At 38.7% G+C, this 27,118-nt stretch overlaps 1 protein-coding gene across 1 annotated transcript in view; it reads right to left on the bottom strand.

The window, feature by feature from the left end:
• Positions 1–27,118, bottom strand: part of LOC136832318 (myosin heavy chain, non-muscle-like) — a 172,054-nt gene that overhangs the window by 16,702 nt on the left and 128,234 nt on the right. Inside the window, 2 exon segments of the mRNA XM_067093225.1 lie at positions 8,218–8,235; positions 22,028–22,069. Of these exon segments, the coding sequence (XP_066949326.1) occupies positions 8,218–8,235; positions 22,028–22,069 (60 nt within the window).

Here is a 27,118-nt window from a genome sequence, read left to right as displayed (position 1 = left end):
GTGAATAAAAATTAAAACTTCAAGATATTTGGATGCACAATGCCTTTAAATGAAATTAAAAAAAAAACCCTGTTCTTGTAAAGGGTATGGAAAACTATACACCAAGAAGTGCCAAGTTGCATTACATAAGCAATGTCACATCCTACAGCAATCTACATTTACTGTGCAGACATTACATTTTCCAAAACTACAAGGGAAAAAAAACTACATTCCTGTTCACAATAAAAAAAAAAAGGGTTCATTTTTTTCACAACACTGTTATTGAACCACATTCAAGGGTGACTGGTTTGGGTCCTTACGTAGGTTAACCTTAAGACAAGTGACAACTGAAATGTCAAAGGAGGGACCTGCCATGGGGTGTTCTCCTTGCAATGCAGTGGTTACTTCAAGCATTGAGACAAAAAAATATTAAGTTTTTCTTGGGGTTTGCCCACATGATGATACTCTAGTCAGAAATCTGTACATCACCTCCAACTCTCATCTCGACTTAAAACGCCGAGGGTACGTGACAAACCTTATAGCATTTTGCAAATGCAAGATCTTGACAAAATATTTAAGAGAGTACTCTTACTCATCCAAGGGATAACATCTCTTCTGCCTTGGTAAAACAGGAGTTCATCACATTAATGATTAGAGGAAAAAAATAATAACTCTCGAGCACACATCATCTCCCAACGAGACGAGGAGGGTGTGCCTTGCCGAGCTGATACTCTAAAGCAAGCACTCACCGTGTGGAGAAAGCAAAAATAAAAACCAACAAACAACTGCACACACACTTAAAAAAAAAAAAAAAAGCAGCTACGGGTCATGCGAGTTAGTCAGCGCACACACTTCCTTACCGCTATGTTCTGCACACACAGCAGCAGAAAACAGCAGTTGGCACCACCAGCAGCGAGGCAACAACAGCAGCATCAACAGCAGAAGATGAAGGGGAAATATATCACAGATAATTAAAAAAAAAAAAAATCTACCACCTTTGGAGGGTTCCTCCATCAACATTCCTCAACAAAAATAGGGTTTTATACTCTCTCTTATTATAAGGGGTCCTCGGGCAAGGACGCACAGTTGTCTCTCCTCCACCACTGGCCTCCATGACCAACCGTCAACCCCCCAAAAGAATTGTCATGCATGTGTTTATCTATGGGTCCTGGACACACTTGAATCACCCAAGCATCAAAGCAATAAATCAAGACGGTGCAGAAAACATGATATTCACTAAAATGGGAAGCCATTTCATACAATACTGCGTACAGTAACTTCCATTACTTAAGCATTACTTCATGCCATTCACTGATGAATAGTTATCTATAAGAACATTATGGCATATCATCAGTGATGGTCAACTGCAGGAGTTGAACAGAAGGCAATTTATGAATAAAACGCACTTTAAAGACAAACATTTAAGGAACTTCAGACAGACATAATTACACAAACTACAACAGACAATTTACTTGAAGTATCTCCCACTACCCTACTAATTTTAAGCAAGTTTTCCCATTTGTCAATCTTCCTGTTCTAATCTCAGGTGGACTGAAGTGTCTCCAGGAGAGAAATTTGTTTACGTAACCACAAGACTATAATCCAAGTGTTTAGTAACTGGGGTTTCAATACTTCTGATCTAGATCTATCAGTCATTTACAAGCTGTAAAGTAACTGCTATGGTTAAATCTAAATTTTAATCAGATCTGTCAAAATATTTACAAGAGTGACTCGAGAACCAGGTCAATCTACGTTAGTAGTAACATCTAAGAAGAACAGGTCATGAAATCAACATGAAATGATGTGACTGAAGCCAGGAACGGTAAACGTCCTAACAACATACTATGCAGTGCGGATAATGAGGAAGATAAGCGAGTGACCAAAAACAGAGGAACAAAGGACCAACTGATCAATAACATAGCGATGCCAACTTTTTTATCAGCATTGTAAAATGGCCTTATCTTATCTCTAAGGTGCAGGCATGTGACGCAAGTCTTGAAATTTAGTCATTTATACACTAAAATCATTTCCTTTAAAATGGAGATACTATGACAAAAGCCAGTAATATATTAACTCGTGACAATTACCCTGATGATGGTACTGTACCTCTATGGGTTTAATTATTTTGGTCAGGCTTTCAATTAATCTTTTTACTGTATTCACATTTTTCCAGCTTTCTACTAATTTCCAAAAAATTGATTTTACATTTCAATAATTACAAAATTAAACTTTCTACTAAACTATATTGTGGTCACTCAACTTCTTGAGACCACTGAACCCAAGCCCCCTTTACTTCTAATGCCAACTGGACAGAAGTCCAAGAGTTATTTATCATGTCCTTGGTACTATGCATTTCAAAGGCTAAAAAATGTTTAAAAAGCTAGATTTAAATCATTGGATAATGTGAATTTACCAGTTTTTAATAAACCACATTTAAAAATATACTCCATCTTTGTATGACAGCTCCTGCCTTCAGTTCTTTTGTTCTTTTATTAATCAATCTAAAACTTTGTTTTATTCATTTAAAATTCAAGAAAATTTACTATAAACTTTCATTTCATTTCTGTACCAACCACTTGACCAACATCAATGCATTTCAAAAGTCACCAACCACCACATTTTTTCCAAGTTTCTCTCTCCATTCGACCTAATCTTTTCCCCCCTAACCAAACGTTTACCTGAACGAGCAAGACCTTAAATACAACCAGGGAATACCTGCCCTGTCTGGCCTTGCTACAGGAGCTCCGGTGTAGTTCCAGTATTACAACTTTTCTTTTACAAGTTTCAAGCTTAACCCAGATCAAGCACGAAGTATACAAGCACGAAGTATAGTACGAGGAAAAGTGAAGGGAAATAGAATAGCTTCAGGGGAGATACCCACAGAAGCAGTCGCATGGAAAATCACCAATTTTCTCCCCCCCCCCATAAAATATATCTTCAATTCTCGTTTTGTCTTACGAGAGTTTCTACTTTTGTATTTAAAAGTACACCAGAAAAAGCCTTCCACACACTACCAATACTACTGGTATTTGGAGAGAGAGAGAGAGAGAGAGAGAGAGAGAGAGAGAGAGAGAGAGAGAGAGAGAGAGAGAGAGAGAGAGAGAGAGCGAGAGCGAGAGAGAGAGCATCCTACTTTTTAAAACTTTTTAAAAGCCACTTGGCCTTAATTCAATAACTACGGCATAATGCCAACATGGTTTAATCTTTACAAAAGCTCAAAGTAACCTCGACTCTATAGAGGTTATCTCTTATTTTGACCTCCTCGGCAACCATCTGTACTTACAAAAGAGACTTACTATCTGAACTATCGATTCCTGTTTAATAGTCACAAAAACATCTATTGCCAAAGACCAGTTGCAATGTTTTCTCAGAAATTTTTTTGTTTTTTCATTGAGCAACCTCGTGCAATTTCACGAGGCTGTAAATTTGAAGATGGTCAAAACTGAACTATAATTATTTCTTTCTTGTTTGTGACTGATAACTTACAGACCCTTATTATCTACGAGCAGATATATTCGTTTGTGTTTTAGAACAGTCTAGTGATGGCCAAGTTATGTGCAGATGAAAGTTTTAATTTATTGAAAAAATGCGTCTTTTTTTTCTTCTTTTCTTCTTCCATCTTATTTATTCCACTACGCACAAAACCTGTCCTGCCATAATCTCCCCATCCATCTTCCGACCTCTCCTCATAAGAACAGATCCTTCTGCTACTCTCTACCACCACCCAACACCCAACTCAAAGGACGTGGCCTTCCACCCATCCCCAGCTATTTCTCTATCTGTTATTAACCCCGCCCCTCCCCTCCCCTCCCCCCAAACACCACCCGTCGCTCACCCAGCCACCACCTCCTCCTCTTCCTCCCCACCTTTCTTTCTTAACTTCTAATAACCACCTGTTTTTGGAAACGTCATTTCGGGCGGCGTCTTCATTTCCCGAGGCGCAGGTCTATGCATCGGCTTCGTCTGCGACTCTTAATTCGACTGACCATCATCGTTATAGGTGCCATGTGTCACGGCGGGGCCCATTTGGGAAAATTTGGGGTCAACAGGTGTTCGCAGTGTGATGAGTCACCTGAGAGCGAGAGAGAGAGTGAGAGGGAGAGTGAGTGAGGTCGTCTAGCTGATGACGACGACGACGTGCTATACCTTCCAGAGATTCTGTCGCTACTGCTGCTTCGTGTCCTTTAAGGCTTCTGCTTCAGGAGATACTGCAGGTGTTTCTCAAGAGGCATCCTTCAGGAGCACTCACGGCTGGTCTGTGTACTCCCAGGTGACGTACCAAGTTGGAAAACTTGGGGAAGTCGATTCCGAGTGGCATTTGGCACGGTACCCACGATGGGGCAATAGACACACTCTACTGATTAATGGGGTATTCGCCTGGATGCTGCGTGGCCTATTCCTTGACCCGCGTGGGGCTCTCTCAACCTAAATCTGGAACTGCGTTCCAACCAAACAAACGTGGAATGCGCCTCCGTTTGTTAACTCGCAGTTTCTCCCACGCGACTGCTTTCGCATTTAAATAGAGGCAAGTGTGACTTTCAACAATATTAAAATGGTACCAATGTCGCTTTCAAGGTTGTACTTTTCACTCTGCCGTTTTCTTGTTAACAGAAGAAAGCTTCGAGTTTAAAGATATAGCTGAGGTTTTCATCTGAAGACTGACTTTTGGGGATTATCAAATTGTAATAGAGCAGCGGTTTTTTGACTCCAGATTTCCTCTGGGTGTTATAGCTTGTGCATTGAGTACATGTTCTTATTTTACTATGAAGTACTTGTTCTTTTTTTTGCTATTAAGTACATGTTCTTATTTTGCCATTAAGTACATGTTCTTCTTTTGCTATTAAGTACATGTTCTTATTTTGCTATTAAGTACATGTTCTTATTTTGCTATTAAGTACATGTTCTTATTTAACTATTAAGTACACTTCCTTATTTAACTATTAAGTACACTTCCTTATTTAACTATTAAGTGCACGTCCTTTTACTATTTATTACACGTTCTCATTTTTTATTTTATGTTCTTATTTTGCAATATAATCATGTTCATCAATTTTCTAAATACTTCTTGTTTATTTAACTATTAAGTACACTTCCTTATTTAACTATTAAGTACACTTCCTTATTTAACTATTAAGTACACTTCATTTTCTATTGCTCATCTTTAAATATTTGTACACTTTTCATTTAACTACTAACGTTTTTACTATTTATTACACGTTCTCATTTTATTGTTTTAGTTCAATATTCCAATATAATCAGTTCATCAAATTCTAAATACTTCTTGTTGTCTTGAATACTTGGGCCTCCATGCCATTACGTCTCATATTGAAAATAGCTTCGGTTTCTTGCTCATCTTTAAATGTTTGTACCTTTTCAAATGCTAAAATTAATATATAATTATGGGCACATCGTTCTGGGATTCTTCCGTATTTGTTAAAATTGACATCTTTGCTCCATCAATCTGTTCAAAAACGGAATTCTACTAAATGTGATTCTGACAAAGTGGACCCCTGTAAGTCGCTTTTCCTTTTACTAATATCATTAATTCAATTTTTTCTCCTTCGTAAATAATTTTGCCACAAAGACCTCAAATACTGTCATGCCAGTTTACTATACAAGAGCTTTTTAACTCTTCAACTTTCTTTGGGGGTACATGCCCAAGTACGTGACGTCAGTAAGGGCACTTCCGCCTCACTTCCCTGCCGGGACACATACCCAACCGATGACACACTCGAAGCACACCTATGACCCTTCTATCAATAAAAAAAAAGAGGGGGGGTTGGCACTCCCCCTTCCCAACCTCCTCCTGGCCACACCCACGGGGTACCCCTAGCACCAGGCCCCTTCTTCCTAGACACACCCAGAGGGGTAACTCCCCCTCCCTCCCACCCCACAAACAGTCCCGAAACCAGGTAAAGGGGGACCCCCCACCCCTGATGATGACCGCGACCCCAGCCACCAGCTTTACCCTTCCAGAGGTAGTAACAATAACCGGTTTTGGGTGCGTACTGAGAGAGAGAGAGAGACACACACATGCTTACCACCAGTGACTGCTCTGCCTACAACCACTTATTATTCCTATCATAGTTTTCATAATTAATTTTCTACATCAATCAATACCCGGGCATGACTTCTTGTCATTAAGCTCCTTGTCTTTATCAGGTTTTACAATGACTTTCTTGATTGTCAATCATCACTCATGAAAGTTTTCTTTCTTCTAGTTTCGTAATTTTGATTTACTTCCAAACTGAATCGTTGTAATGAATGTTTCGTTGACGATCATTACCATATAAACTGATTTCTTTTAATTGTTTCAATTTCAATTGTAATACTGAATCCTTAATCATTTCTAGTTAGTAATCATTTCTCAGATTTGACTCATGTCTTCAAATTTTACTTCGAAATTGGAAATTATAAAAAAGAATTTCTAGTTAACTTTTTTTTTTCACTCCCCATCCTTTGAACTTTCGCCTTTCGAATTTAACACCCGCCAAATTTTTTTTTTTCTTTTACCAAGACCTACGTTTATCATCATAATTATATCTGGGGATGCTGACCAAGTGCTGTCGAAACAAAACTTTATATACTTCAAGATTATAAACATATTTACCTGGATGGAGATAGTATTTACATATTTGAAAACACTTAAGACTCAAGATTACTTTTTATCAAAATATGTGCTTTCCAAATTATCTTCCAATTCTGATCATCACTCCCAAAAAAGCCATATTGGGTGCTTACTTTCTCTTAGTCCTTTCACGAGTTTTCTTCAAGTCTGGGCATGTCTGGGGCATCTGATTGCTCGGTACTCTGGGCCCTACATAAAGTTTGTAACACATTTCACTGTAGTGCCTGGTTTGCAAGACGTTTTCCCCCAAAACTTGACTAATTTATTGAATAAAACTACCAACTGACAATTTTCCTTGATGTATCAAATTGCTCAGTTCATTTTCTCAATATTTATACAATACCAATAAAATTTTATTTGATAAAATCAAATTTCAAAGACAAATTCCCAAAATCTAATTTTTTGTTAATTTACTAAAATGTGTCCCAATCTGTTATTTCATTGTAAATATTGTAACTAACGCTTTTGACCAAAGGGTGAACAGAAAATTGTCCTGCAGATTGTTTCCACGATTGAAATATTTATTTTCACGCAAACTGCACCCAAGAATCTCATTCTGGCAGCCTTTACTAAACGTAAACCTTAACTTCTAAGTGTTTTAAAGAGCTGAGGAGACCTCTGGGAAAATAGGGTTCATATGATATAACTTAAAGGACGAGTAATTAATCATTACCTCATCCATCTTAGATAAATCTATGGAAACTTCTGGCAACTCTAACAAAGGGGCGTGGCTTAATTCTTAAGTTGGAACACACCAGCCTTTGCATTTGACAAAGTCCAGATGCTCATCACAAAGTTGGACGAATTTCAACCAAAATTTTCACCCCAAAATTGAAACACCACTTGGTGACATGCGAGGGGAAAAAACTAATTATAAAAAATAAAAAATCACGAAAATATGAAAACTTTAAAACAATGTTATTCTTACCCTTGTCGCTGGAACTTCAAAGTCGACGCATTAATATTTTGTTAATGTTAAATGATTAAAATAATTCTATCAATATTTTTACCCTTATCAGTGAGGATTAATGGCTAAAACACTAAAGAAGCGAGAGGAAAAAGAAAATTAACTAAACCCAAGGGGCCATTCGCAATAGTCAACGCTAAAAGCTCGTCGTCAAAATGAATAAAAGATGCATGCCAGACAAAGACACAGGAAAAGTCCTGCAGGCTGGCGCATGATAAAAAAAACACACACTGAAAAGACATCACAAAAAAAAAAAAAATCTGATATCTCTTCAAAGCTTTGCATCAAGGCCAGCACAGAAAAAAAAAAATTACAACAATCACGGCCAATCTCGAAAATGAACGACAATGTCACAACTAACACACAGAAAAATTATATATATAAAAACATGTATGAACTAAACAGGCCATATCCCGGGAAAAAAAAGGTAGGTGGGGGTTAATATATAAAAAAAAAAAAAACATATGACTAATCACTAGTGTAATAATTGTGTTAATGGTGAGTGTGGCGACTATTAATAAGTTTTTAAAGAGACTAAATTCTAACGTGGTTTAGATTAATTCCAATTGTTTTATTTATACTGTATATAGAGAAAGGAGGGGACTTTGGGACATATCTCTTCAAGGATGTGTGGTTGGCCTACCTTGTAGTCATGGGCAACCTGCAATGGTGAGACAAAAAAAAAGACATGTGGTCACAATAATTGAGGAAAAGGGCCTATGCCTCGTCCCTAGGAAACGCCAAGTTTTAAAAAAAAAGAGGAGGGAAGAATTATTCTTAAAATACTGATGCGTGATGCCTACAAAAGGGGCTGATTTGAAAGCATTAAGTTCACCACAGCAAAAGCATAAACAGAGGCAGCTGGAATAGGCACGTCAATCATGTATAATCAGTATAACCTTCACTTTTCCTAATCCACTGAATGGAGAAGTTTCACCTCAACAACACTTTACTTTTTAAACAGATTATCTCGAATAAGCATGTCAATCAGGTATGCTAAAGTATAACCTTCATTCTTCCCTGATCCACAATCCACAGCAAGAAATTTCACCCAGACACTTTTTATTGTACATACACTTGGGGAAGCTGCAATGATCATGTAAAGTAGTCCTTTAACCTGACGAGAGACCTGCATACTAACTAAAGTCCTAACGAGATCGCGTCTCTTACTCAGCTTGCATATTTAATATATATATATAAAAAAAAGTGCCACACGCGAATATCGAGATGCCCCCAGAGCTTTCAAGAGCAATCTCTCGGGAGCATCTCGACGGCGTGGATGCTGGGACCTAAATACCAGAATATAACTTTCACATGAGGTTTTATAAACATATGGTGGAAAACATTCCTAACATCTTGAGATGATTGCAGGCTATTCCATTTACTGATCCAGTAAATAGTAACACTTACCGATCCAGTAAGCAGCGCCATTTTACCGATCCAGTAAACAGCGCCATTTACCGATCCAGTCAACAGCGCCATTTTACCGATCCAGTAAACAGCGCCATTTTACCGATCGAGTAAACAGCGCCATTTTACCGATCCAGTAAACAGCGCCATTTTACCGATCCAGTAAACAGCGCCATTTTACCGATCCAGTAAACAGCGCCATTTTACCGATCCAGTAAACAGCGCCATTTACCGATCCAGTAAAGAGTATCATTTACTAATCCAGTAAACGACGCAACAATGACCATTTCATAATATAACTCAAGGATGACCTCCAAAGGTCATGTCTGGGTTAGTCATCATGCAACACTACAAGTCAATTCTACTCGATATTCTACCAATAGTAAATTCAGCTACTGACGTTTAAGTTGGTAATGGTACCGATGTTAAATATATATTTACATATATTCCTATACTTATTTATTGTAAGACTCAAAAATTTTTATGAGACGTTAAGAGTGATAAACCTGTATTAATTAAATTGAGAAAACTCAATAATTAATACATACACACCAGAAACTATGTTGAAACTACAATCTCAAATGTATGACAGTAGATACAAAACCCGCATTTTTACTAAATCAAGAGCTCTCGTTATCTCAAAGCTGTAATTGATGATACGAATTATTTCTGAACTAAATTTTTTACTTTTATATTCAGATCTTTGTACCACTCAGATTCCACGACCATAAAATCTTTATATGGCAAAATTGAATTACTCCATTGTTGAGATTTAAAGTTCAATTAACCAGTTTGTCAAGAAAGCATAATTGACAAATCTAATCTTAAATGGCTTCTGATAAATTGAAAGCTTCAAGAATTAATCCGTCAGGGAAAAAGTGCGCAACAAAAAAAATCTCTTGACAAAATTAAATTCCTTTGGCGAATTAAAAATAAAAGATGACGAAATATCAATTTTTGGGGGATCACAAGACATTCGAGTCCCTGTCGATTATAGTCGAACTTACAATATCAATTTAACGGGAAAAAAAAATCTTTAAGCAAAATTTCCAAAGTGCACCGACCCCGATAGATAATTCTGGGAAAAAATCCCCTTAAAAAAAAGTTGCATATCTTGCCCCCTCCCCAAAAAAAAAAAAAAAGACTATCCGACATCGAAGCTCATCCACAACAATGAGCAACCTTTATCTTTCTATTTTTCCCCACAGTTCTTTCCTCCGAGCCCTCATTAGCATAATGCGTGACAAGACTTATTCAATGGGTGGCGGCGGATACCTACATCATCTAGCTGTTCCTTTGGATCGTGACTTGGCTTTTTTTTTTTTTTTTTTTTTTTCGGGGGGCGTACAGACAGCGTCGTCCCGAGTCACCTCTTCTGAAGATCAAAGCGCACACTGCGTACAGGTGTTGTGCGTAACTTGTTTTGAAACACCATGGAAAATACAGAGATTCTTTTGAAGTTAAGTAGTAGTTTTCAGAAGCTTTTGGATAATTCCAAACGATCTCTTCTCTAAAGATGTGTTTAAGTGTTTTCGAAAGTTATGAAAAAATACAAGTCGTCTCTTCTGAAAGTTATAATTTTTTCGAAAGTCTGGAAATTCCAAATTCTCTCTCTCTCTCTCTCTCTCTCTCTCTCTCTCTCTCTCTCTCTCTCTCTCTCTCTCTCTCCTCTCCTCAAGGTTTGCCGTAAACTGCTTCCTGATTCTGAGAAAATCTCATATCTCTACGGGGGGGTAGTCAGTTGTTTTACAAACTTTGGAAATTCCAAATATCTTTTGACTGCGCATACATGGTGTTTGAATGCAGAGAAATTCCAAATGATCTGTTCAGCTGTTTCCAAACCAAGGAAATTGACAGTTTTTCAAGACAAATTCGCTTTCAAATGCAACGCTTGGAAGGAATTCCCAATCCTTCTAAAGATAAGGGTTAAAGGTCTTTCTAATCCTTCCTCTGGAAGAAGTCCAAAGTCAAAACTCAAGACATCTGGAACTTTCTTCGTAATGACGGAGTTTGAAGCGTTTGATGCCGAAATAATTCTCATTATATAAGCATTTCCTCAACAAACAATGTGTATTAAAATGACATGAATATTAACTGTCTCAATTTTATTCAAAGAACTTGAGAAAAAGAATCTACAGTTCTTAAAATGACAAAGTTTAACTCCCCCGATATGGGCATCTGAGAGAAACCTCTGTCGCCAAGGTATGGGCAATATACCCACTTTCTCAGAGACAATACTAGGCCATCGGGTAATGCCATGCTGAAGCAATCGCAAAGACTACCGTATCTTCCCTTCCAGACCTGATCCATCTATCAAGGTGGTATCGTGACAGTGGCGCCACAATGGTGGAAGTTAGGTTCTTTTTAGGTCAAAAGCCTCCCGTCAATTACTCCACCAGGGGAAAGGGAGCCACGTCCCCTTCAAGGTGAGGGCTTTCTGTAAGAATCCTCCAAAGGGAAAGGAGTGGAGGAAATGAGACTCCATCCTTTTAGGTCAAAAGCCGGCTGTTCATTCCACCTGGGGATCGGATAAAGGACGCCTCCCCGTCTCAGGTCAAAAGCCTGCTAAATCCACCCGAGGGTCCCTCGCATCTTAGGTCAAATCTTTAGTTCATTCCAACAGGGGATAGTGGGTGGAGGAATGAAAGGTCCCACCCCTCCCCTTTTTCAGGTCAAAATCCTCCTGTTCTGTCCACAAGGGGAAGCAGAAGGGAAGGGTGAGGAAACAGGTCCCCTTCAGGTCAAAAGCACCCGTCAACGACGCCAAAGGGGGAGAGGGGTAAGGGAGGGGGGGGTAAAGGAAAGGGCGGCCCCTCCTTCAGGTCAACTCATCTTTGACCGCCATCTTGCTCCGACATTTTAGGAAACCCCTCCCCCCCCACCCAAAAAACAAAATGAAAGTTAACTGTTTTGCGATCTTAGAATTTACTCTGAAAGGCATACCAATTACAGAGAGAGAGAGAAGAGAGAGAGAGAGAGAGAGAGAGAGAGAGAGAGAGAGAGAGAGAGGCAAGCACATCGCAACTGTCCAAAATTAGCCTGGCCGGTCCTTTCCTTCGAGTATCACTCCCGCCGCCTAAAAAGGAAAGGCTCCTACGAGTCTCTTATCAAATATTCAGATGAGAGATTTAAATGCCCCGCATCAAGAGGCCCTCTCCTCTCCTCTCCTCTCAGAGAGAGAGAGAGAGAGAAATTGTATGGACTCGTTTTAGTTACTCGAATCCTCTTTATTCACCTTGACAATTAAAAATTGGTTAAATCCTTCCATTAAGGATACATGTAAACTCAGTAAGTAGCGCTCTCTCTCTCTCTCTCTCACACGGGAAACTGGTTCTCCCATCCCACTTGCGAGTTAAACTTAAGTACATTAAGGAGTTTTCAATCATTTTTATTCAGGAGAATGGGCGAATCTGACCATTCAACATCCTGGACGCGACTCAACCACAGATTTTTCAAGACCATTGATGGTTAGGGTAAAATCCTTGGTATTCTTATTGTCATCATTTAACAGGAGTTTCTGAGAGAAGTGAAGAAGAGGTTGCTGACTACTCGTATCTTCCCTGAAGCCACGCTCTTGCAAATAACTGCTGGTTGGTTAACAAGCGCTGAGTACACAAAGATCATGTGTGAACAACAGTATGCTTTCAAACCAGTCAAAACCAGTATGCATACAAACACGTGCCAAGCTCAATGTGCATATTAATTCGTCTGAAAAGCATTTAGCCTACAAAATTCGAAACCAGTATGAATATAAATGAGTCATAACCAAACATACATACGTACACGTGTGTGAACTACTATGCATTCGAACACACTCCTGAACCAGTATGCATAAAACACGTGTCTGAACCCCTATGCATACACACACGTGTCTGAGCCCCTATGCATACGTAAGAACACTGTCAAAACTAGTGTGCATACACACTTGTCAAAACCATTATAGATATAAGCAGGTGTTTTAACAAGCATGCATACAATCACCCCTCCTAGAGAGAGAGAGAGAGAGAGAGAGAGAGAGAGAGAGAGAGAGAGAGAGAGAGAGAGAGAGAGAGAGAGAGAATAAATAAACAGGGCAACGGCATACAATTAAACTCCTTGCTTCCAAACTGGCTTATCATAGCCCAAAATTCTTCTTCGCCTTTCGAATCCACCGCCTGTTCAAGACTCACACGCGGACATGAATTGCAAAACGGTCATTATAGCCTGCTCGAGGAGTTGAGACGGTCTGGACCAAGGACCGACCGACCACTAAATCTGTCCCCAGGCGACAAACCATAAAACTATTTCCAAGGAAAACAGTTGGAAACGTAAAGCGACATCGCGCGCCCCGAGAGAGAGAGAGAGAGAGAGAGAGAGAGAGAGAGAGAGAGAGAGAGAGAGAGAGAGAGAGAGAGAGAGAGAGAGAGAGCACAGAAATTATGAAGACTGTCCTTTTCATCTTGGAGCTTTGAGAGAGAGAGAGAGAGAGAGAGAGAGAGAGAGAGAGAGAGAGAGAGGGCAGAAACTATGACGATTGTCCTTATCTTGCAAGCTTTAATAGAAAAGGACTGATGAGAACTTGCCGTAAGATCGTAGCAGGAGTAAGTATACTCTCTCTCTCCTGAGGAGGAGGAGGAGGAGGAGGAGGAAGAGGAGGAGGAGGGGTTCTCCTCAAAGAGGAATGTTATCACTCAACCTCTCCAACTTCAGAGCAGCAGCACCTCCTACCCACTTATCCCTCGGGATCTACCCAAGGAACCCCTCCCACCCCCTCTCCCTCCCCTCCACCTCTCATTTTGGCTCTTTCTTACCCTCTCTCTCTCTCTCTCTCTCTCTCTCTCTCTCTCTCTCTCTCTCTCTCTCTCTCTCTCTCTCTCTCTCGTTATGTAACTAATTCATGCCACAACCAACCCACACTTTATAAATGAAATAAATCTCTAAAGCAATGCTACTTTATGATCGCACGAATATGAACGATTGATTGATTGATAGACTGATTGAGGTACCATGGCGTCGCAAACCTGAAAACATATATACTGACGCCCGGGTTACGTCTGATCTCAACCGCTGTAAGTCAAAAATAAAAATAAAAATTACTCATTAACGTGAAGGTACACGCAGGTGCACAGAACGCCGTTCGTTCGCACGCGCGCGCATGCGCGTTGCTACCGTTTAAAAACGACCCTATCGAGATAATGTATGCATACCTAACACTTGCTGCCGCTACTCCTCCTCGGAGCAATAACTGTGCGCGTTCAACTGCTGCCAACACCCGATGTCTTGCAACTGAAAGCGGGTCGTCAACAGCAGCTTTTCATTAGTGTATAAATAGGGTACTCTTTAACCTTCCCTAATAGAGAACTCCTAATAGGGAACTTTTTTTTTTTTATGCTGCGCATGACACGCTACTACATACTATACACACTATACACTTTCCTAGAACACTATTAAATCTGTTGACGTGACTTTCTCGGTCGGTATATGTACCGTTTCGACTGTGCTATGTAGCCACCCTCCGACTGTAATTCCTGTTAAGACTATACATACAGCCCTGGGCGCGCGCGCTCGCGTGTGTGTATATGTATGTATACCTCTATATAATACATACATATACTACTACTACCGCTAGCCCTACATATTGACAAATCAACCCGAAGCCTCACAAACATACAAAGTCTCGCTGATTAGAGATCAATTAAAATTGGTCTCCGAGGGAGCCTGTTCCCCAATTATTCGCGGGCAATCAGCGCTTCCCTGCGTTTTGCCTAACAGATTCATGCATCGCAATCCGTACGAACCGGCGTCTAAGTAAGTTGATTTGCGACGACCTGCGTTGAAATGTATCATTTCACAGGCTTTAGGGTCGTTCCTTGCAAAATTAATGTATCATTTCACAGGCTTTAGGGTCGTTCCCCGCAAAATTAATGTATCATTTCACAGGCTTTTGGGGTCGTTCCCCGCAAAATTAATGTATCATTTCACAGGTTTTAGGGTCGTTCCCCGCAAAATTAATGTATCATTTCACAGGCTTTAGGGTCGTTCCCCGCAAAATTAATGTATCATTTCACAGGCTTTTGTATCATTTCACAGGCGTTCCTGCAAAATTAATGTATCATTTCACAGGCTTTAGGGTCGTTCCCGCAAAATTAATGTATCATTTCACAGGCTTTTTAGGGTCGTTCCCGCAAAATTAATGTATCATTTCACAGGCTTTGTCGTTCCTGCAAAATTAATGTATCATTTCACAGGCTTTAGGTCGTTCCTGCAAAATTAATGTATCATTTCACAGGCTTTGGGTCGTTCCCGCAAAAATTAATGCATCATTTCACAGGCTTTAGGTCGTTCCCCGCAAAATTAATGTATCATTTCACAGGCTTTGGGGTCGTTCCCTGCAAAAACTAATGCATCATTTCACAGGCCTGCAAAATTAATGTATCATTTCACAGGCTTTAGGGTCGTTCCCCGCAAAATTAATGTATCATTTCACAGGCTTTTGGGGTCGTTCCCTGCAAAATTAATGTATCATTTCACAGGCTTTTGGGGTCGTTCCCTGCAAAACTAATGCATCATTTCACAGGCTTTAGGGTCGTTCCCCGCAAAATTAATGTATCATTTCACAGGCTTTTGGGGTCGTTCCCTGCAAAATTAATGTATCATTTCACAGGCTTTTGGGGCTCCTGCAAAATTAATCATTTCACAGGCTGTAGGGTCGCTCCTGCAAAACTAATGCATCATTTCACAGGCTTTAGGGTCGTTCCCCGCAAAATTAATGTATCATTTCACAGGCTTTTGGGGTCGTTCCCTGCAAAATTAATGTATCATTTCACACGCTTTAGGGTCGTTCCCTGCAAAAACTAATGCATCATTTCACAGGCTTTAGGGTCGTTCCCCGCAAAATTAATGTATCATTTCACAGGCTTTGGGGTCGTTCCCTGCAAAATTAATGTATCATTTCACAGGCTTTAGGGTCGTTCCCCGCAAAATTAATGTATCATTTCACAGGCTTTTGGGTCGTTCCTGCAAAATTAATGTATCATTCACAGGGTTTGCAAAAGTAATGCATCATTTCACAGGCTTTTGGGTTCCCTGCAAAAATTAATGCATCATTTCACAGGCTTTAGGGTCGTTCCCCGCAAAATTAATGTATCATTTCACAGGCTTTGGGGTCGTTCCTGCAAAATTAATGTATCATTTCACAGGCTTTTGTGGTCGTTCCTGCAAAATTAATGGGTCATTTCAGGCTTTAGGGTCGTTCCAAAACTAATGCATCATTTCACAGGCTTTAGGGTCGTTCCCCGCAAAAATTAATGTATCATTTCACAGGCTTTGGGGTCGTTCCCGCAAAATTAATGTATCATTTCACACGCTTTAGGTCGGCAAAACTAATGCATCATTTCACAGGTTTTAGGTTGTTCCCGCAAAATTAATGTATCATTTCACAGGCTTTAGGGTCGTTCCCTGCAAAATTAATGTATCATTTCACAGGCTTTAGGTCGTTCCTGCAAAAATTAATGCATCATTTCACAGGCTTTAGGTCGTTCCCAAAATTAATGTATCATTTCACAGGCTTTAGGTCGTTCCCGCAAAATTAATGTATCATTTCACAGGCTTTAGGTCGTTCCCCGCAAAATTAATGTATCATTTCACAGGCTTTAGGTCGTTCCCAAAATTAATGTATCATTTCACAGGTTTTAGGTCATTCCTCAAAATTAATGCATCATTTCACAGGCTTTAGGTGGGCAAAATTAATGTATCATTTCACAGGTTTTAGGTCCGTTATTCACCAAATTATTCACAGACAAACCAGGACAAACCTGGAACAAACTAGAGGCCTAGTTTCGAGTGGCTGTCCAGAGTATACTTTCTCTCGTCAGACCTGGATCCAGATATGTCGGAATTTGACGGATCAGTGGTTTGAGTTTATCTCAGGCCGCACGCTGAGAGAGAGAGAGAGAGAGAGAGAGAGAGAGAGAGAGAGAGAGAGAGAGAGAGAGAGAGAGAATCACAGTCTTGTGTTTATCTTGACACATGCTGTTACCTCTAGAGAGAGAGAGAGAGAGAGAGAGAGAGAGAGAGAGAGAGAGAGACTTCGGTTACATCATCTGCATACCGAACCAACATAAATCACGCGAAAGTAAACACACACACTGTGTACAGTCTCCCCCAAAACACGGTATCACATTTCATTGGTCGTTTCCAACAAGGAAAAATAACCCAATGCTTTTCTCTTGCGACTATTAATACAAGAGATTACGTAAGCCAGAAGTTAAAATGTCATGTTATAAAGTCACGGGACTTGGCAAAAAGGAATCGAGTTTGAAATTAGAAACTGATAATTAACTATTTACACAATTTCTACTGTATTCAACATACCGTTTGTAATGCGGTCATCGCGAGATCGGGGAATTGTGTAAGTAGCTTCAAATCTAGTAATAAACTAATGTATCGAAGTTCTTAAATAGTATCTAACCTACTGTCATACGACAGATTAAGTTATGCTGGATATGACAAAGCAACTGTATGGTAATATTCAGACTGCCTCATCATTTGAAGTTTGACAAATATTACTTGCACATATGAAACTGCGCCCCCTCTTTTACAAACATTCACAAATGCAAAAACATACCAATCAAAATAAAAATATATATAATATAAAATTAAGAGAATCATTCTCCCAGAGGAAAGTGTCAAAATACTTCCACTCTTTTCCCCTACAATAATTTTAACCCCGAAAAGCTTCAATAACAACAAAATCAACCCGACGACTCCCAAAGGCGCCTCTTGCCTAAAACGGCAGAGGGGAATTGTGGGTAAGGGGGGAGATGGGGGGGGCGGTTGTTTCACAAAAGGCAATCCTACCAACCTCTTAAGCCATGTCTGTAACCCCTTGAACCTGCTGAGGTCACGAGATCACGATAGAAAGCTATACACAAGTCTCTCTCTCTCTCTCTCTCTCTCTCTCTCTCTCACCTTTTCACACCTAGCGGTGGGATAATCGCCGGCTCCCCCCACACACCTGCCAATGTTGCGCTAAAATACGGAACTCTGAGCAAATGGGGAAAACTTGCTCAACTTGCACTTTTATTATTCTCTCCAAAGTGTTCAGGTGTGGCACTCCTTCCTTCCTCCGTACAGCCTTATAACACTAAGTCTTGCCGTAACCCTCACGCTTTCCAGAAGCGCAAGTGCACCTGTGCTTGGGTGATATTGTGGGCGCCATTCTCCCAACTTTTTAATCTCGACAAAATCTCATGATCGTGAGTGTTCGTCCAATTAATGACCTTTCAAATTACTTTCTTGTACTTCTGACAACTAAGGTCGAACACATTTTACCAGAATGATAACTATATTTTTATTGCTTTTCAGCAAGACAATCACTGTTGACAACACGACCATGATTGCTGACACCACCACCATCGCTGTTGACAACACAACAAAACCATTTATGTTGACAACACAACAAAACCATCGATGTTGACAACGCAACAAACCATCGCTGTTGACAACGCAACAAAACCATTGATGTTGGCAACGCAACAAAACCACCTCTGTTGACAACAGAACCATGACTGTTGCCAACACGAAAATGACTGTTGGCAACACGACCAAGACTGCTGACAACAAAACAATTACTGTTGACAACACCACCATTATCGTTGACAACATAAATATTACTGTTGACAACACGACAATAACTGTTGAAAAACTCTATAAAACGTAGGTGATAAAAAAAAAATTCTGGATTCCCCTTTAATATTTTAAGTTTTTGGCTAAACACCATAGCTCCTCCCAGTCCTAATATCCATCAAATACTTTCAAAACATCCCCAGAGACAAAGTTAAAATGACACCTCTGTCAAACCTCTCTGACAGGTTTAACCAAAGACATCTCCTCGAAGACATCTTTGGAAAGACGACATCTTGGCGACAGCCCTTGGAGGAAGACACCTTCGGGAGACAGCCCTTGGAGGAAGACACCTTCGGGAAGACATCTCTCCCAAATTCGGAGATGCAGGCCCAACAGGATATTAAACTGTCTCCAGAAGAGAGACAACTCTCCTTTACAGTCGAGATCAGCAGCGCCTATTCCACGCCAAGTCTGGAGAGATTAACGTCAATCTCCCCGATGCATTTCTTGAACAGAACACGTCTTGGGAGAGAGAGAGAGAGAGAGAGAGAGAGAGAGATTAAAAAAAACTGGATTAAAAAAAAACTGCATTGAAACCAACTGATATCAGACAACTTTGGAGAGAACGTCTGCATTCTTCGTTTCTTCAGATAATTAAGATAATTAACGATGATAATTACCTTAAGCGTAGGTAAACTTACATACTCAATTATTACTTATATATATTCTTACTTAATTCACTACATTCTTTGACACGAGAACTGAAAAAGATCACAATGAGAATCGTGCAATACTGATGAAAGTCTCATTAAACGCTGCTGGATTTTATTTAGAAATTCTTCAGGGGCAGAGGACATTCTAATCTCGACTTAATACTTATTTTCGATCTGGCATTTTTTTTAAAATAGAGAACATTTTACTCTTCTAAAAACAAAGGGAAAACGAATCTTGTAGTCTGTTTATAATTCCAAAAGACACTTACTGCACAGTCCAGTAATCTCTCGGGTTTAAGATCAACATAAAACCCGCTCTGACAGTTTAACGATCTTACTGAAAAATTGCGATCAACGCAACTTTACGATCTCTATTGAAAAACTTACCATCACAAAAATGTAACGATCTCTATTAAAAAAAAGTACGATCACGTGATATTTAGCGAATTGCTAAAACCATGTTCTGGGCTTGTGTGTGGTTGTAAAAAAAAAGAATTAACGCCAAGTAAAATTAACTAGATTAATTATACTTGCTTGAAGTTTTAAATAAATAATCGAGAGAATCTTTAGGAAGTCTACACAGGAGTCGACGTTTTACCAAATGCAAAACTAAAGGAAATAAAGGATAAATAACATTGAAAGGAAAAATTGGATAAATAACATTTAAAGGAAATACTGCATAAATAATATTTAAAAGAAAAACTGGATAAATAACACAAAGTCATACCCCGAGTTGCATAGGCTTTCAATTTAAACAGGCCTAAAATCACAAAATGGAATACCTCTGAAATATTGATTTTTCCAATCTAGTATTCCTGCCAAAAATCTCGTTCTTGCTGGGCGGTTCGAATCCAGAGGTACACCTCAGGCCTCTCAACACCTTCAGAACTGGCCGCCAGTTTGGATATAAACGAACCAAAACTGTTCATGTTGAAAACTCCGTATAAAAAAAATTATGAAAATATTACAACCGACTTCCTAGAAGTTTGAAGCTTAACCAGGTGTTGCAAAAAGATCACAAGTAACAGTACACCTAAAAGGTTAAAACTGGTGCATATAACCTATGAAAGTAGTTCGTTTCAAGAAGAGAGAGAGAGAGAGAGAGAGAGAGAGAGAGAGAGAGAGAGATGATGATAGGGGGACCAGGTGTTGAGCAACATGATCGCCCTTCTTCTGATAGGTCATCAGTATGTTAACGAGAGAGAGAGAGAGAGAGAGAGAGAGAGAGAGAGGCTTACAGCGTTAACAAGTCATAGTTTTAGAATGTTTCCAATTTATCGAAGAAAGATCATAGAACCAGTTCACCCCTAACCCTTCCCCACCCCAAAACTACCCTGGCCCCCTTAAAACTTAGGAACCCCTCCCCACCCTTCCCTATTCCTCCCTACCCCAGTTTCTCGAAGGGCAAGGCGAAACAGGTGTTGGAAAATTAGCTAGCTGCAACTTTCTCGTAAAAAAAAAAAAAAAAAAAAAAAATTATATATATATATATATATATATATATATATATATATATATATATATATAATATAAAATAAAATTCCATGTTTGGAATCGTGTATACATCGTACTTTTTCCTCGTAAAAATGTCAAGATTTTATTTCCTCTGGCAAAGCTAGATGTATAACGGAAATTCTGAGTACAAGTGATTTCTATACATATATATATACATATATAATATATATATGTATATATATACACATACATATATATATATATATATATATATATATATAATAATTTTTTTTATAAATTATATATAAAATAATGGACAAATATTTTTATAAATTATATATAAAATTAAGTCAGGAATTAAATCAAAATTATTACGCGATCTTTTTTAATACAAAACTCGGAATCACAAAAAAAATAAATAAAAACAACTAAGTCGTTATAAATTAAAACTCTGCTGATGAAGCCAAAGCTTTTCATAAAACAGTTTCACTAGAAAATCTCCGTCCCAAATTATTCAAAAACCACAAATCACGTGAATCAAATAAAAAAGGAGCAAATTCAAAATGGCGTGAATCAAGATGGCAGACAAAATGCGAAAGTAATAATCTCCACAAATAAAAAAAAAATTGCAATACAAGCAAATAAAAATGAATGGCACGTAAAAAAAAAAATTGCTTTAGAGCTCCAAGCGGAAAACCACCTGTTTGTAACCAATAAAATACTTAAAATTAAAATAAGAATTAATAAGCAAATTAGTAAGTTAAATTTGGCAAGATCGTTTTCAGTTGCGCACGTTGCTATACAAGTGATTGCGGGATATTATTTTGAAATCTTATGCTTACAAATTTACCATACATTTAAGAGAATCAAGATTTTTTAAAAGGAAGTCATAAAAATCAATGTTTGTACCAATGTCGTGAAACTGTCATACGACGCTGCGTCAAGTGTGAAAATAAAATTGCAAGTTAACAATTTTGTCATGCGACTTTTCGTAAAACCGCATATTAATCAGCACTTTCAGAGAAATATCTAAGTCGTAAAAAAAAAAAAAAAAAAAAGATTCACTGCCAATCACTTCCTTCAACAAGCACCGCACGCAGCGAAAACGGAAACCTTGCCAGGAAAAAAAAAAAAAAATAAAGCACCAGAAGCAAAAAAAAAAAAAATTAAAATGAAATCAAAACCACTATAATCAAGATTAGTGCACCAACAACTTTCATTATTATTATTAATTAATAATATCAGAGTTAAAAGAAAACTACTACTCACAGATTTGTAGACGTTCCCAGCATGCTGTGTCTGTTCCTCTGTCTGAAGAAGCAAGAAGAAGGATAGGAGGAATGTTTTGTTTCCCCGGTTCGCCACAAGAGAGAGAGAGAGGGAGAGAGAGAGAGACGCAAGAAGACAGCAGCAGCAGCGGCGGAGGAAGAGAAGGAGGAGGAGGAGGAGGTGATAAAGAGAGCCCAAAAGATCGGTTAGTAATGTATTTTATATTTAATGAATGGTAACAATACATTTACATCTGATATTCTATGAGGTGTGTGTGTGTGTGTGTGTGTGTGTGTGTGTGTGTGTGTGTGTGTGTGTAGAAGCGACCGTAAGGGGGTGGGATTGAAGGAGGTGCGGGTGGTGTGGGGAGGGGATTGGAGGCGGAGGGTGAAACTTTGTGCAGTGGGGAAAGGACTTTTTTTTTAATGTCATGGAATTGGGTGGATAGGATGGGGAAAGGTAATGGCACAAAAAGATTTTAGCACAGAGAGAGAGAGAGAGAGAGAGAGAGAGAGAGAGAGAGAGAGAGAGAGAGAGAATATGGAACGCTTAGTGAAAGGGGAGGGGGAGAAAGGAAAGTGGAAAGACTAATAATATGGAACAGATTGACAGAAAGAAATACAGACATTCAGCAAGAAAAGAGAGAGAGAGAGAGAGAGAGAGAGAGAGGGATGAGAACACTCAGAGACAGGAGAGAGGGGATGGAACACACAGACAAGGAGGAGGGGAAAAATGGATCAGAGGTAGAAGACCAAATTGATTGAGGATATGTAACAGTTTGAAAATTTGTCAATAGAATAATTCTGAGAGAGAGAGAGAGAGAGAGAGGGGGGGATGGAACACACAGACAGGGTGAGGGAAGAGGGGAAAATGGATCAGAGGGTAGAAGGGCAAATTGATTGAGGATATGTAACAGTTTGAAAGATTTGTCAATAGAATAATTCTAAGAGAGAGAGAGAGAATAAATAATTCTGAGAGAGAGAGAGAGAGAGAGAGAGAGAGAGAGAGAGACACGTAAAGACTGAGAAATGGAAGAGGCTGAGAAAAATGCATTTACTTAGAAAGAAATTTTGAAATGAGGAGAGAGAGAGAGAGAGAGAGAGAGAGAGAGAGAGAGAGAGAGAGAGAGAATGTCTCTCACAAGAATCCTAACAGCAAAAAATATTCCAAAGCATAAATTGAAGAAACGGGAGCCTAAACTGACTTAAGACCAGAGTGACTATTATAGTTCAGGTACCTAACTAGTTTATTCCGTTTCCAAACTATCTGATAAAATGCAACAAAAACAAATCTGAGGGAACTGACGTCCGTAACAACAGCGGACATGAATACGATGCTCATTCACAAATCTGCATATTTAAATTAATTTTACGTAAACTTGAAAATTGAGAAGGAACATGTTAAAGACTACTGAAGAAGTGCATCAGAGTCTGAATTGGATTTGTGACTGTCAATTCTAGCAGACTGATTACTTAAATTCAATTCTCACATGAAAATCTCAGAAAATGCACCAAAACTCAAAATGAATTACGTACAAGCACGAAAAGGGTTGCTTATCCACTGATCATTCGAAAAACACAGAAAACTGAAAGCTCTCCATCAGAGTACTAGTAAGGGCCACAGAATCCCATGGATATACCAAGTTTACCTCGAAGTGAGAAAATGTTTGTAAAGATGAAAAAATGGATGACAACACACACACACCCCTTCCTCCTAAAAAAAGGACACGTGAAATCAACAAACTGGTGAGAAGGTGATACTTTGTCCTTAATAGGCTGGGGGCCTTGCCTAATCAGTGATTGCTGGTTGCAAAATATATACCAGACTATAAAAGGAACAGAACGCCGCTCTTCAATTAGCTTTTAAGTTTTTATACGTCCTTTGATAAGAGAATTAAAAATTATTCTATTCTAAGCAGCTATATGAAATTTCTAAAAACATCTTTCGACAATTCTTTCCTAGTTTTATAGTGATGGCCTTCCGTTTAATTTAATTTTTTCTTTATTCACCAAGTTGAACATCAACTTTAATACATCTGCATACTGGCATTTTTATCTTTAAGATTCCAACAGACAACGAACTATTTTTTCTATAAATGTTTTTACTTTTAATTGTCGTCTGCTGATTTCATACAACGTCCAGGGCAAAGAGCAACTCTAACTATTAAATACTTTATTTCAATTTAAGTCTGCCGATTTCATAAATTATCAAACAGAAAATTTCTCTTCCTACGTGACCAATAATAATAATTTAATCCAAGAACGCTATGTTACATTTTAAAATGGATTTCATGAAAAACGTTCATGTAATCATATTTATACCGGAGGAAAGGGGCTTCTTCCATTTACGAATTATTACATTACGAATTACACATCAACACTAATTCCCAACTCGAAATACACTTGGTATACCTGGTATTGCCAAAGGGGGAACATTAAAGTATCATTCAGTATAAGTAATAATACAAAGATTCACATCAATAGACAATTTAAAAACACGATGTATACGGGTAAATTACAGGTGAAACTTAACAAGGGAAACTATATAAAAAAGTACGGACATGGATAAGACAAGTATTAAAAAAAAAGCTTGGTCAATACTCAATACTAGCGGAAAATTATCAGAAAAGTGGAAAATGAAAATGAGTGACACAGAATAACCAAGATAAAAATTCCAAGAGGAAAAAAAAGTAACGCGGGAACAGACAGAATAGAAATGATTGGGGGCCAAAAGTAGGGTGGGTGGGTGGTGATGTATTCAAAATATTCATTTGTCTGGGATGGATGTGTGATGGGGGGGTGGGGGTGGGGATGCAGGAATTTATACCCAAATGCTTTATGATGATAAAACATTCTGTTCAACATACAACATGCAAGATTAGTCCAATAGAATAGGATCAAGAGAAATAAGATTAAACCTATGTACAGCATACTTTTAGGTATCTCTCTGAAAAATGACACGAACTGTAACTAGCAATTGGGCCATTTACACTATACACCAAATTGGTTTAAGGAATGGGTACGCATGCAGCATGCAGTGGACTGGGTTATGTAGTGGGTAGTATCAGGGATAATTAAATATTTAAATAATCCAAAACAAATTAACACTGACTGCGTTTGACAGGTAGTGTCTTTGCACACACCTATATACACAGGTGTGCGTACACTGTATGGTATCCTTTAACTACACAAACAACAGGTGTATGTATACCTTGTAAAATGTGTAGTGTACAAGGACACCAACTTTCTGTATAAGCAAACTGTATACATTTCAACCACTACAGAATACCCGCTCTGCGTATGAGCATGTACTCGCAATGAAATCATTCAAAATCAAATTATCACCTGATACTTCCGGTTCTTAATTACTTGCCTTCCTACTGACAGGTGGAATATTCTATTAATAGACCTTCCCATTCGGAAGAAATAAAAAAAAAATCTATTCTAAAATAAAAGCTCTTCTCTATTCTGAACTAGGCGAAGGCAATGCTTCTTAAAACTTCTACACTGCGTCTAAAAAGAAAAATATATATATAGATGGAACTCACCGACTTAAAACAGCTATATATAAGTTTAATTGGACTGGATCTTAATTACGGACATTCTTCTGGACTTGGTATGAATGATTTTCATTTATAAAGCCTTTTTTTTATATAACACTTTTTCCTTCATTGGATGAAAAAGAGAAAACGCGGCACCAACATTTCACTTTTTCTCGTGTGCGTGTGTGTGTGTGTGTGTGTGTGTGTGTGTGTGTGTGTGTGTGTGTGTGTGTGTGTGTGTGTGTGTGATTACCATATTTTTTTGTGAAGCCTTTCTGAATAATTTCAAAATGCACAATAAGACCTAGGCACATCAAGACTCCTACACTCAATAATAAGGTAAATAAACTCACTCTCTCTCTCTCTCTCGTTAACATACTCATGAATTGTCAGACGAAAGGGCATCATGTTGCTCAACACCTGGTTCCCCTTAAAATCAATCTCTCTCTCTCTCGTTCTCTCTCTCTCTCGTTCTCTCTCTCTCGTTCTCTCTCTCTCGTTCTCTCCTTCCTTTGGGAGCCAGACATCTGGTGACTCCCTACAGGCCAGGAAATCTTCCGACCTGCGACAAGGAGCACACTCGTGACCCCTTCATAAACCCTGGGTCACGATTTATCTGGGGCCGTGGCCATTGTCAATTACTTAATAAAAAAAAAAATACAGGTGTTCCAGCAACAGCAACGAGACCCTCTCCCTCTCTCTCTCTTTCACACAAATGGAATGATCACGACACGGAAATGGAAAAACTGGTTAAGGAAGAAGTAATATAATCGTTAGCCCACCTCGTTCACGCATTTCAGCAATCATTACTATTACATATATTACTATTATTATAATTATCATCATCATCATCACTGAGGTAAAATAAAAAATGCCAGCATTAGCTGTCCGAAAGCTGCTTCGAGTAATGGATTCGAGAGAGAAAAAATTTCCTTTTCAACTGAAGACGCCGCCAAACCACAGGCGTATGTGCGTAACAAGGCGTATCTCTGTTCCAAGAAGAGCTGGCAATCCTCTTCTATTTTAGGAACGGGATGATGTTTTAAAGGCATTGTAATATATGCTTGAGACTGTATTCCTACTTCAGGCAGGGTAAAGGCGGGAAAAATTAAATTAGTTTTTATAACAGACCTTACGCAATTTCTCTCTCTCTCTCTCTCTCTCTCTCTCTCTCTCTCTCTCTCTCTCTCTCTCTCTCTCTCTCTCTCTCTCTCTCTTCACCGTTTGTACCTAGGTATTATTATACTTGAAAGTTTTCTATTTGATATAGGATAATATAAAATAAGGGATGGCAAATCAGTATTTTGATTTATAAGGGATGGCAAATCAGTATTTTGATTTATAAGGGATGGCAAATCAGTCTATTTTGATTTATAAGGGATGGCAAATCAGTCTATTTTGATTTATAAGGGATGGCAAATCAGTCTTTTTTGATATAAAATAAGGGATGGCAAATCAGTCTGTTTGCTTTTGAAAAAAAAATAAAAATTAGAGGGATGAATCACTTGCAGCCCACATTACTCGACTGACAATCAGGTACATTACCTCCT

The sequence above is a fragment of the Macrobrachium rosenbergii genome, chromosome 49, assembly GCF_040412425.1.
Source record: "Macrobrachium rosenbergii isolate ZJJX-2024 chromosome 49, ASM4041242v1, whole genome shotgun sequence".
NCBI classification, from domain to species: domain Eukaryota; kingdom Metazoa; phylum Arthropoda; class Malacostraca; order Decapoda; family Palaemonidae; genus Macrobrachium; species Macrobrachium rosenbergii.
Note: the sequence above shows the minus strand (reverse complement) of the source record. Positions and strands in the feature narration are given on the sequence as shown.